Raw genomic sequence first — 13,298 nt, 5'->3', positions numbered from 1 at the left:
CTGATATTTTAAATGTTGATCCTTGCAATAGTTTCTTCTTCACTCGATCATAAATTATTTCAATGAATGTCTATATTTGAATTGTTCAATCCATGGTCTCTCCCTTATCAGTTTTTAATCCCGTCTATACTAAACCATATTCCCATAGAAATACTTTAATATAATTAAATAAAAACAAAACTCACGTTGATTCAATTGTAATAGCCAACTATTAAATACCCGAATTCATAATTCAATTGCAGCAAAATGTTTTCCAGACAAGTTAAAGAATTAGACTTTATAAACCAACATAAAATCTTCCATATGTTAGAGGATATCTAATCTCAAAAAGGTTTAAGTGAGGTATCTTGAAACTAGTTTTCACAAAGACACCAAAATTTCTAGTGGAACAAAATCAGGAGAAATCAGGGGCATACCTCTAAGTGGTGTAGAATGATCATTGTTTTGTTTCATATGCTTAAACCATGTTAACTTACAAGGTAACTTTTATTTTTGTGTTTGCATTTTTACAATTGGCACATGCACTCTATGTGTCTATAAAAGTGCTTAAGTGGACAATTCAAAAACATTCTCTCAATTTCATTAAAGTCTTCCATGGCTACTGTGAAGATGTTCTTCTAAACTAGTTTATAAAAAAAAAATTCTTAATTTCAAATCAATTCCTTTTAACAATTTTTGTGTGGATAGTTTTACCAAAATGTAAACCAAATAGAAAAAAGGGAATCTCAACCGAGAAAGAATGAGTAAAAAATATGTTAATATTAAAACAATAACTAAAATAGAGTCTATGATATGGAAGCAAACACACTAAACAAGAAATGGTTGCCAACAACACTACACTACACAATATATTATAACATAACAGGTCTAACACATTATAACAAATGAACAACTAGGAAAGACTAATACCTTACAAATTTCATTTAGACATTTAACCAAACACATAACATGCAACTCATAAATAAATTAAAAATGAATATATAGTAGATGACTTAATCAACACAACATATTCAATCTATTTCATATTTTATAATCTAAATAAAAATCTAAAGCCTCAAACATATAACAGAGATACTCAATTTGAAAATGGCTTGAAAAATTAAATACTTTTATAAACGGTTTGCGAGTTTCAATTAGAAAGGAAGAACTTCATAAATTGAAGGAGAACATATATTGTGTAGTCTAGTTGGTGTTGAAAAAGAGAAAACAAGTAAAAAATGAAAGATACATACCTTCATTGAGATTGAAGAGAAGCCAACAAGAATTATCCATAGCAAAAACAAACGTTTCAAGGGCATAAGTGTTGTTGAATCAAGGAGAATGAGGAGTATGTGAAATTGAGGAAAAAAAGATGTTGTTAAATAGTGTACTTCATGAACTACCCATTTCCCACGTTTCCAAAGTTTTCAGAGAAAATGGTGGAAACAACTTTTCCATGTTTCCAAAATTTCAGCATTTATAGGAAATGTTTTTAGAAAATGTTCTCATTTATAACTTGACAAACATATTTTCCACCATATTTTCTATTTTCAACAAAAATGACTCTGAGAATAAAGATTTTCAACATATCTCTAACAATTATGTCTTATTCCACCAGCAACAATTTCGAGTTAATATTACATCCTAGCTTGTGTTTTCTATGGATTGAGATCAAGAGGATAAATCATAATTGGGGTTTAGTAATACTAAGAAGGGTAATGTGTCAATTTGGGTGGAGGGTAATGGAAAAGAATTCTCTTTATTAACAGAGATGCTAATTATTGATTTTGTCTTTATATTTAAAATTAAAAACTTCATCTTATCATATCTAAATGGTAGAACTATCACATCATATAATATTTTCTTTTATTTCTTATGCACTTCTCTTTCCAGAAATAGAGAGTACCTGATAAGTTTTCATTTTTCTAATGGTGGAACAATGTCATTTCAATATACCATTTTGCTGCAATGTGACAAAATTTCATACTGAAATATCATATATGCGAGCTAGTTAATTTGTAGAGAAAAAATGTAAGCATTGATACTATAAGAGGTTTATACACTGTTAGTCTGTAATTCACTATTGATTTTTAATCATCGTTGACTCTTCGAAAAAGTAATAGAAATGAATATCATGTTAGAATATAATTCAAAATTATGTTTTGGTTTGTTTTAATACTTACTATAAATAGCAAGGTGTACCCAACTTAACTACTATAACATTACAGAAATATAAATCAATTCCAATTCACTTCAATTCATTTTTCTCTTCATTATGTTTTCACTCTTTTTATGTTCTCTCTCTTCCTTGGTATTCTAACAAATTGTTATCAAGAGCAAGGTTCAAGAACACATCAACACTTTCAGTTCTTCGAAGAACAGTGGGGCAAACCGACTTTCCTAAAAATATTCCTATACTTAATGGCAACAACTAGAATCGTTGGAAAATTCAAATGTCAACTATTATGGGGTTCCAAGAAGTAAGTGAGATCGTGGAAGATGGACTTCCAGATTCGGCAAATCTGACCATAGAAGCACAAAAGGTGCTATACAAATAAAGCAAAAAGAAAGATTGTAAAGCAATGTTCTTGTTGCATCAATATATTGATGAAGCACATTTTGAGAAGATTTTTTATTTGCAAAATCAGCAAAGGAAGCTTGGGAAATTCTTGAGAAAAGCAATGAAGGAGCTGAACAATTGAGAAAGGTGAGACTACAAACCATGATAAGGCAATATGAGTTGATGCAAATGGAATCAAGTGAAAGGACTGCAAAATTCTTCAATTGTGTCATTAGCCACACAAATGCAATGAAGGCAAGTGGCGAGAACATGACAAATCATACAATTATGGAGAAGATTCTAAGAACACCCAGTCCCAAGTTTGATCATCTATTGGTGGCAATTGAAGAATCTAAGAATATTGAGGAACTGAACATAGTGGATCTTCAAGGTTCCCTTAAAGCTCATGAATAAAGAATCTTGAAGAGATCCACATAAAAACCTATTGATCAAGCATTGCAAGCCCATGCCTCAAGAAGATGAGGCTATGGCAGCATGGCTGTGCCAAGAAAGAGAGGTAGAGGAAGAGATCATAGAAGGGGATGATACAAGTCTTCTCAATTTTCAGACCAAGAAAGATCTCATTCAGATCCAACTCAATACCCAACAAGACAAAAAGGCTACCAGAAATGGCAAGGAAATAAGAAGAGGGTTGACATGAAAAAAATGAAAAGCTTCAATTGTGACAAGATTGGACATTTCAGTAGTGAATGTCAGACGCCCTCAAGTCAGAATGAAAAGTGTGGTAAGCACCACAATGAGGCTTACTTGGCAAAGATAGTAAGTGATGAATGTCATGATGATGAATCAGTTCTGTTGATGATGGAAATCAACCATAGATCCAGTAGTGATGACAAATGGGACATAGATTTTGGGTATTCAAATCACATGACTGGAAATAGAAATTGGCTGATAAATTTGGTGATCAAAGAAAAAGTAGTGTGAGATTTGCTAAAAGCAGAATTATCCAAGCAGGGGGAATTGGTGATGTCTTGATCAATATTAGAGATGGCATGAATGCACTAGTTTCTGATATACTCCATGTCCCTAGCATGAAGAGTAATCTTCTTAGTCTAGGACAACAATTAGAAAAATGGCTTCTTTGTACAAATGCATCAAGGATTATTAGAGATATTTGATGCCAAGAACTACAAGATAATGAGAGTTTCTTTGGCAAGAAACAAGACCTTCCAAGTAAACCTGAAAACTACTGAAACTCAATGTCTTTCAACAATATCTTTAGAAGAAGGTTATGACACCTAAGGCTAGGACATCTGAATTTCAGAAACGTAAGCATGCTAAGGTCCAAAGACATGGTTAGTGGACTAACATCAATTCAGATTCCAAACAAGGTATGTGACAAATGTCTAATTAGAAAACAATCTAGATCTTAATTCAACTTATACACACCCCTAGAGTAAAATGAACTTTTGCATGTGATATACTCTAATGTGTGTGGCCCATTTAGCACTCCATCATTGGGAGGAAGTAAGTACTTTGTTATATTCATAGATGATTTGACCAGGAAATTATGGTGTACTTGATGAAAGCCAAAAGTGACACATACTTAGTGTTCAAAATGTTCAAAACATTGGTAGAAAAACAAGCAAAAAATTCCTAAAGATACTAAGAACTAATGGTGGATGATAGTTCACTTTAGGAGAATCTGAAAGTTTTCTTAAGGAGCAAGGAATTTTTCATGAGGTAACTGCCCTTACACACCTCAACACAATGGAATGTCAGAAAGGGGAAATAGAACCATATTAAACATTGTTAGGAGCATGTTAAAAGGTAAGGAACTTCCACACAGTTTTTGGGGTGAAGCATCATCTACAGCAGCTTACATACTGAATAGGTGCCCAACTAAAAGACTTCATGGCCAAGTCCCTACGGATGCATGGTTTGGAGTTAAACCCTCTGTGAAGCACCTAAGAATTTTTGGATCTCTTTGCTATAGACACATACCAGACCAGAAAAGGAAGAAACTTGATGATAAAGGAGAAGCCATAATTCTACTTGGTTACAAATCTACAGGATCCTATAAATTGTATAATCCTGAGACAAAGCAGGTAGTGTTCAACATAGATGTGTACTTTGATGAGCTAAACTCATGGAAACTTCAGAAAGAAAACCCTATCTCTTTGGCCAAGATGCCATAAACTGGGAAATTGATGATCTAGTGATGGATGAGATAAGGATGGATCCAACAATCACACTTCCTCATCTAGAAAGGACTAGACCCACAAGGGCGAGGAATCTACCCTATTGGTTATTAGACTATGTGTTGAGCCCTAATGATGAAGTGAATCAAGAAGGAGACATAATGCAACATAAGGCCTTATTTGCTGATGTAGAGCCAATCAGCTTTGTAGAACTAGTATCTAATAGTACTTGGAGAGCAGCTATGCAAGAAGAGATCAAGTCCATAGAAAAGAACAACACTTGGGAATTGGTGGATTTACAAGATAAGAAGAAGCCAATTACAATCAAGTGGATTTTCAAGGTTAAACTAAAACCTGACACCATAGTAAAACACAAAGCAAGGCTTGTGACCAAAGGATTTATGCAGAAAGAAGGGTTGGATTATTTTGAGGTTTTTGTACCAATTGCTAGGCTAGAAACAATAAGGCTCATAGTAGCTCTAGCTAGCTGGAAGAATTGGAGTTTGTGCCAATTGGATGTAAAGTCTACATTCCTTAATGGTCCATTAGAGGAAGTGATGTATTTTACTCAACCATTTGGCTTTATCAGCAAAGGGAATGAGAAGAAAGTGCTTAGGCTAAACAAGACACTCTATGGACTGAAGCAGGAACCTAGAGCATGGAACAAAAGGATTGACAAGTTTCTATCAGACTCTGGATTTTAGAAATGTGTAGTAGAACATGGTGTGTATATCAAATTACTCAACCAGAATTAGGATGCCTTGTTTATCTGTCTATATGTGGATGATCTTTAATAATATGCAGTAGTTCAAAGGGAATTGAGGAGTTGAAGAGAAGACTAAATGGTGAATTTGAAATGACAGACTTGGAAAGATCGTCTTACTTCCTTGGTTTGGAATTTCAATACACCAAAAGAGGACTATTCGTGTATCAAAGAAAGTACCTACTGAAAGTACTAAACAAGCTCAAGATGTTGAACTACAACTCCTCTGAAACACCAGATGAGGTGAATCTAAAGCTAGGAATCTATGAAGAAGAAGCTACCACAGATGGAACGTCTTTCAGGCAGATGATTGGAAGTTTAACATACATTTGCCATTCCAGACCAGAGATATCCTTCAGTGTAGGAGTAGTTAGCAGATTCATGAACAATCCTAAGCATTCTCATATTCTTGCAGCCAAAATGATCCTAAGATATCTAAGGGGAACACTTGATTATGTCATTATCTTCCCTCATCATGATGAAAAGATCAAACCAAATCTCATGGCTTATTCAGAATCTGATTAGTGTGGAGATATATTAGATAGAAAAAAGCACAACATGATATGTTTTTTTAGTTGATGGTGCCCCAATTTTATAGTGCTCAAAGAAACAAAAGGTAGTGACTCTATCAACTTGTGAGGCTAAATACATAGTTGCTTGTTCAACAGCTTGCCAAGCCTCATGGCTATCCTTATTGCTGTTGGAACTTGGTATTAAAGAAGGAACCATTGTTAAGTTAATGGTAGATAGCAAGTCAACCATTGATTTAGCAAGAAATCTAGTCTCTCATGGCAAAAGAAAACGTATAGAGACAAGATATCACTACCTAAGTCAACAAGTTTCAGAAAGGAAGATCAAGCTGACATACTGCAAAATACAAGCCCAACTTGCAGACATAATGACCAAGGTATTGAAGATGGAACGATTCAAATAATTGAGGAAGAAGATAAGAGTTCAAAGCTTGAAGGATGCTTGAATGATTGGTTAATAGATCAAAGTTAATCAAAGGTCAATTAGATGTGTAGTTTCGGACCATGGAGAGTGTTAGAATATAATTCAAAATTATATTTTGGGTACTTTTAATACTTACTATAAATAGAAAGGTGTACTAACATGTTAAATGATGTATTGACTATATATAAATTTTATACTGATAGTACATACATATTACACTCTAATTTAAATGGAGACTAATCAAGGGATGAATTAACTTGATTACAAAAAATAATTTCAGTACTAAAGGGAGTTTTTTCTTCTTCATATTATTAGGGATTAAAGTATTATTGTGCGTCACGATTCTCTTTGGTTCGTTTTATAATTCAATTCATAAACCAATCAAAGTAAAATGATATTAGTTGAATCTCTGAGTAGGAATCGAATTGATCATGAAATGTTTCGTTTGGTTTAGTTTTGTTCCACGATTTTCTTGTTTTTAAAAAGAAAATCGTGCGGTACTTCAAATTATATTTTATAAGACATCATTTATTTATTTCAACTGTCATTTTAGCTAACATACTAATATACATGTTTTAAAATTTAAAATGCAATTCATAGGCATAATGACATAACACAAATCAAAACAAGTCATATATAAAAACTTGACAAAAGACTAATATAATGAAAATGATGAAATAATGTTTAAATTACAACATGATTTTCTTATATGCTTGATTATCATAATAGCACCGTCTAACTAGCAATATATTTTTATTTCTTAAATTGTCTAAAAGAAAAAACGACAAGAAACTTATATAGCATTTCAAGTACAGTATCACTGAATATCTTTTATAAGGATAAACATCTATTTTGCAAAGAAACTAGCAAATATTAAAGAATTGGTACAAAATTTGCATATATATGTAGTTGAAACTTCTTTTGAGCAAAATCGTCAAGATTTCGTTCTAATAAAAGGGTCATTCAATCATAAATATATTTGCTACACTATCGATTCTAAGGTATACTAATAAGTAATCTACTTGCTACTTTGCTTTGTAACATGTATGTATACCACCTCTAAGCATGCTAAACAATTTTATTCAAGTTTTCTAATATCATAATTTCAAATGAAATAAACAATTATTTGTGTAGAGTAAGGAAGACCAATTCTTCTTGCGATATAAAAAAAAATATGTATCATATTAAATCATTTACGTCTACTTCTTTAAGAAGTAAGCAAACTCAAACATATTTATGGTAGAAAATGGAAATTTTTTAACTTCCCACAAGAACAATTTCACATAACTAAGGACTTACATATAATTACAATTATGAAAACATATTAAGTTTTTATAATTGGAAGACAACAACAAAATTAACTAGAATTAAATAATTTTTGTATCCAATATATCAATAATAAGATCAATACATTTAAAAAAAACAAACTCTAAATTTGAAATAACCCCAATATGACATTTTCTTTAATCATTTACCTTATATGAAATAATGAAAATATTTTTAGAATATATGATTCAATTCCTCCTAAAGTTTAAAATTTGAAATATTCTTTAACTTCAAATTTAAAATATGTTTTTTGTGTCAATTTGATTCTACCTTACAAGTTTCATACAATAAAACTGAACCACTTAAGCCCTAATATTTAAGAAAAAATTCACTTATTATAGGATTAAGTAGACTAAATCTATTTCATATATTAACCATTTATTATATAAAAATCTAATAATTTATAATTTGAGTTAGTGGATTTGAACCATTATAATGAATGAGTATATTTTTTCCCCTTATTCCTAAATTAAATGAATCCTTGGATATTTAATATGAAGATGATTAGATGAATACGTCTTTAATGGAAAAAGAAAAACAACAAAATATATTCCCTCTCCCTCCCCATTTAGAACGAGAAAACAACGAACCGCTTGCCCACTGATTTCACCCGTTGCTCGCCGTCAAGCTCCACCGCGTTGCTCTCCCAAAGCGGCACCTCTACTCGTCCCTCAGTCCTTGAATCCTTCTTCCACTGTCAGGTATTCTCTGATCATTCTATCAATTCCGTTTTTTTGTTTCCATCACTCTCAGTTTTTGCTCATTCTCTTCCTGCAACACTCTATGGTTATGCTATCGATGCTTGATTGCTTTGCAATGTTTATTTTTTAGGGTTTCATGTCGATATTTTCCTGTGTAATCCATGCTTCCTGATTAACAGACACATGAGTAAAAATACTAGTCTATTATGCCAGAGAGTGTCATGACTTAATAACACATTGAGTTTGCTATTATACTCAATATGAACTCATAACATTCCCGTCCCTTTAGGGTGTGTTTGGGAGTACCATTTTGGAGGGGGGAAGGAAGGGGAGGGTTTAGGAGAGAGATTTCCTTGTTTGGGAGTTTAGTGGAGGAGAGGGGAGGGTTTTGAAGGATTTTTCAAACCCCCTCAAACCCTCCAAATGCCAAAATACCTAGTTCCCCACAAATTGGGGTGTTTTGGGAGGAAAATAAGCCAAATTACCTAACTACCCTTACTAATATTATTCTATAACATATAATACATAACATACTATTGATTTTTTAAAGGAGGAAGAGGGATAAAATAGTATTTTTGTATTATATTAACCCTCCATCCCCTTCTATCTAAATTTCATACTCCCAAACAAGGGAGAGGTTTAGTTGAATTTGCCCTCCCTTCTCCTTCCTTTCCTCCCCCCTCTTTACCCTCTCATCCCTCTCCTTTCCTTTCCCTCCTAACTCCCAAACAAAGCCTTAAGGGTTGACGTTCACTGCGGGTTTCACTATGTCAACACCAATCGGTAATCGGTGGTAGCCCTTTCTCTTTTTTTGGCTGCTTCAGCCTATAGGTGGCCCTTTCTGTAACACAACTCTCAATAAAAGCGCCAATTGTTAAGAGTTCACACGAGGGGAGCTCAACCTAAAAGACTAGTCTATTAGGTGGGAGAACTTCATAGCTTAAGAATAACTAACATTGCGCATTGAGTTTGCTATTCTACGTGAGACTCTTAACAAATATATCTTGTTTATGCAAATTCCCAAAGAAATTTCAGTGCCTATATAAATATTACCACAATATAGAAATAAGATAGAAAAGGTTAAGAACACCTATGTTTATGTACAAGATTCAGGTCATAGAAATTATAATTTTTATTTTTTTAATTTTCAAAGCAAGTGAACTGATGAATGGAACCAAACCAGATAGTTCATAGTTTTTTGTACTATGAACAAACAGAACCATCTACTTTTGTTTCAATTCTTATAATTCACAGAAAATCATACCGAACAATTGTACGCCTACAATGGTTTGTACATGACAATTTATGAAAAAAATTAGGGTTCTAATTTTTTTCATTGGATTGAATCAAACCTCTCTCTGAGAGCAGCTCTGGTTGAAACTTAAATCGTGCCTAGGTATGTTTGTTGCTGCTCTCAATTGGTTTATGCTATTTTTTGGCCTCTGCTTTTATTACTTACATATTAATGTATGAATTAGTGTGTATTGTATGAGATATTGAATTAATTAGTGTCTCGTATGACATATTGTAGATTTTTAAATACAGTAAACACTTTGTGATACCATGTCATATGATTTATCATTGTATCACATAATTCAAGACCACAGGAGTCCAGCTACAAAAAAATGGAGAGTGTTTTTTTATTTAGGTGAAGAAGATGACTTGGGAAGACTGAAATTAAGAAAATTAGAAAAATTTTAGACGATAGGCATGCTTGATTTTAAAGTATAGGCATGCTTGATTTTAAAGTGTAGGCATGCTTGATTTCGTACAAATATAAGTTTCACAAATATACATAAATTCATGGTACATGTTTAATAAAGTGTAAAAATAAAAACTTGTTTTCATTCAAAATTCATTTTACTAGCTTGGTTCCAAAATTTGTTTGCTTGATGATATACATAGTTGATTGCTTTGCAATGCTTTTCTAGTGTTTCATGTCGATTTTCATGTAATTCATGCTCCCGATTGACATATATGTTGTTTATGCAAATTGCCAAAGAAATTTAAGTGCCTATATTTTTTCTGAAATATTACCATAGTGTAGAAATAAGATAGAAAAGATTAAGAACAACTAAATTTATGTACAGCATCAGGTAATAAAAGTTATGTTTTTATTTTATTTTCAAATTACCTAAAGTGATGAACCGAACCAAATCTTATAACTCTGGTTTGGTTTGGTTTGGTTTTTGTGCTATGAACAAACAAGAAGCAAACTAAACTGAACCATACAATGGTTTATTCATTGTCATTTACAGTACAAACAAGAAGCAAACTACCATTTTAATATGGTGTATTTTAGCATTTTTGTGTATTACTATGTGTAGGGCATAAATTACTTTTATTTTTTCCCTTAGTTGTAGCGGTCGTCCGCTATATTGTTTTTGGGGTCGGCTACTATGCTCCGATATCCACAATTGACTACCTAGACCAAAAAACAGGGTGAGTATAATTGTAGATAAGGAATAGAAGAAGTATGTGGTTGATGTAAAAAGAATATAAGATAGGATTATAGCCCGATAGTTTGAAACAAAGAAAGACACCTTTGATAGTGCTTATGCATCCTAGGTAGGCTCCAGGAACATCACAATATAAAATTTTGGGAGGAAGGATTTGAGCTCGTGACCTCTTGGTCATTAAGCAGCAACCTTACTATTGTATTATGATTGAGTGGGACTTGGGTAGGAATTTTTTTATGTAGCAATCTCTTCTGGTCTAAATTTGCCTGCTTGTACTTTGAATCTTTAGTCTATTATGAGTGGTTCGGCAATATTAAGTCACTTGAGACTCTAGTTATGCTTCATGTACATTGCCTCTGAATTTACAATTAGATTGAATTGTGAATTTTTTTAAATTGTAATTAAATTTACAATTTTCTGTCTTGGGCTATCAAATTTCTTTTTAAGTGGCTTTGAGTTGTTAATTTGATAGATAGTTAATGAGATGATCGGTACATAAGCAGAGTTTTGTTATTATGTGAATGTATGTGACTAAACCATTATATATATATATATATAGTTAGGAATTTGAAATATCGGTTCTTAATATTGTTGTATACTTCAGTCTTGCTGTCACTTTTCCTAATTCCTTATTGTATCTGGAACCATTATATTCACTGAATATAAGTCACATACTTATCTCTTATATTTTCTCAGTGGTACTTTTATCTTTAATTTAGACTAGGAACTCTAAGGTGAGGAATATAGGTCAGACCATTGACTCTTCACTTGAGTTTCTGACTTTCATTCAATTATATAGTTTTTTTTTTTGCTGAACATGCAATTACGGAGAGATAAAAGCATCAAAAAAACTGTTTCCGGGAGGATTCCAAAACATGGATTTTTGATATTTGTCTTTTGGATTACGATGTATATGTACGCGCTTTTCAACATACGTTAAAATGGAAGTGGCATGTGTGAATGCATGGGAAACTTACTAGTGTATCATATAAAATCCAGTTCAACCGATTATTTGTTTCTTGCACAAGAGTGCTATATTTCGAGTTCTCCCTGAGTTCTTTCTTTTGTTTCACCAAAGAAATACTTCTGTAATTGCTGATACTTGGGTAGTAATTATATATATTATTAGACAAATGATTAAGATGCAAAACTTCGTACCAAACTTGGGTAGTAATTATATATATTATTAGACAAATTATTAAGCATGCCAAGAAATTATATATATATATATATATATATATATATATATTATTATACAAATGATTATTAAGATACAAATATAGGTGAGTCCATATTTAATGAATGTTTTGTTTATTTGAAATTGAACTTAATATGATTTAGTGAGTGTTTGGATAAAGGAATGTAATTGATTGGGATCTTTAACATATTATTACGGTGTTCTGTTGTGTGATAACATGTTTAAATTAAATTCCTTATGATCATTGAGTTCGTGGGATAATTTTTGTTTCATCTGTTGGAGTCTGTAGAGCATGGACACTCAGAAAAGCCAACCCGAAAAGCAGTCTTCAGCTGCAACTGCCCCGCCTGCTATTACTTCATGTCGAAGGAAGAAGAGCGAGGAAGCCACTTTCTTGGAGGACTTGAAGGATCACATTGACGAGTTTATTAATGCTTCTGTGGATGAGCATAAGACTTGCTTTCAGAAAACAGTTCAGAAGGTTGGTGCCTAAAATTTCTTGAGAAAATTATTTGCATCACCTTGTTTACCCATATACTAATGTGGTATTGCCTGCTGATATGGTATTGTCTGTATGAATTTCAGATGTTTGGTTTGTCCAAGATTGTTGCAGAAAGGAACTCTAATGATGTGAAACAAGTTGAAAGTTATCTGCCTCTTCTGATAACTGTGCAAGATTAGATTTCTTGTTTTTGAACTACTGTACAAGGTTTTGATTGAGTTGTGGTAATACTAATACCTCTGGATATTTATTCATATTGGGATTAAATAAGTGGAGACAGGTTATTTGAAACAAAATTTTGTTTGTAAAAGTTCCAACAATTAGTTATCACATTATGGTTTCTCTACCCTGATATTGAACTATTATTTGAATTTTGTTAGCTTAGTTCCAACCTTCTATCCCTCGCCACTTTTCATTCCTGAAGGATACTCATATTAATGATTGACAAAATTGAGATCTTACGAGAGGGATAGAAGAACATGTAAAATGTGTTCATAACATGGATCGTGCCAAATATGATTTTTTAAACATATACATAAAAAATAAAGAACATGTTTAAGAACCATTTTTGGAAACCTTGGAACAACTTAAACCTCCAGCCATATGAATTGAAGTATCACGTGCATCACCAAACCCACTTGAAGCCATTATCAATTACTGACAAAAAGATGGAGGTAGAGCAACTGATATTGTG

At 32.5% G+C, this 13,298-nt stretch overlaps 1 protein-coding gene across 4 annotated transcripts; it reads left to right on the top strand.

Moving 5' to 3' along the window:
• The first annotated feature begins 326 nt into the window (after positions 1–326).
• LOC109339047 lies at positions 327–12,950 on the top strand. Of its 4 annotated transcripts, none has more exons than XM_019576412.1 (3): positions 327–331; positions 12,394–12,583; positions 12,688–12,950. In XM_019576412.1, the coding sequence occupies exons 2-3, from the start codon at positions 12,395–12,397 to the stop codon at positions 12,781–12,783; spliced, it is 285 nt and encodes a 94-aa protein (XP_019431957.1). In that variant the 5' UTR covers positions 327–331; position 12,394; the 3' UTR covers positions 12,784–12,950. The 4 variants fall into 4 exon arrangements, with proteins under 4 accessions (XP_019431957.1, XP_019431954.1, XP_019431953.1 ...); XM_019576409.1 differs by lacking the exon at positions 327–331 and adding an exon at positions 8,278–8,445 and having other exon boundaries at positions 12,392–12,583; XM_019576408.1 differs by lacking the exon at positions 327–331 and adding an exon at positions 8,278–8,445 and having other exon boundaries at positions 12,385–12,583.
• Positions 12,951–13,298: the final 348 nt, after the last annotated feature.

This window comes from Lupinus angustifolius, unplaced genomic scaffold, assembly GCF_001865875.1.
Source record: "Lupinus angustifolius cultivar Tanjil unplaced genomic scaffold, LupAngTanjil_v1.0 Scaffold_54_2, whole genome shotgun sequence".
Classification (NCBI taxonomy): Eukaryota; Viridiplantae; Streptophyta; class Magnoliopsida; order Fabales; family Fabaceae; genus Lupinus; species Lupinus angustifolius.
The sequence above is the reverse complement of the archived record's forward strand: the minus strand, read 5'-3'. Positions and strand labels throughout refer to the sequence as shown.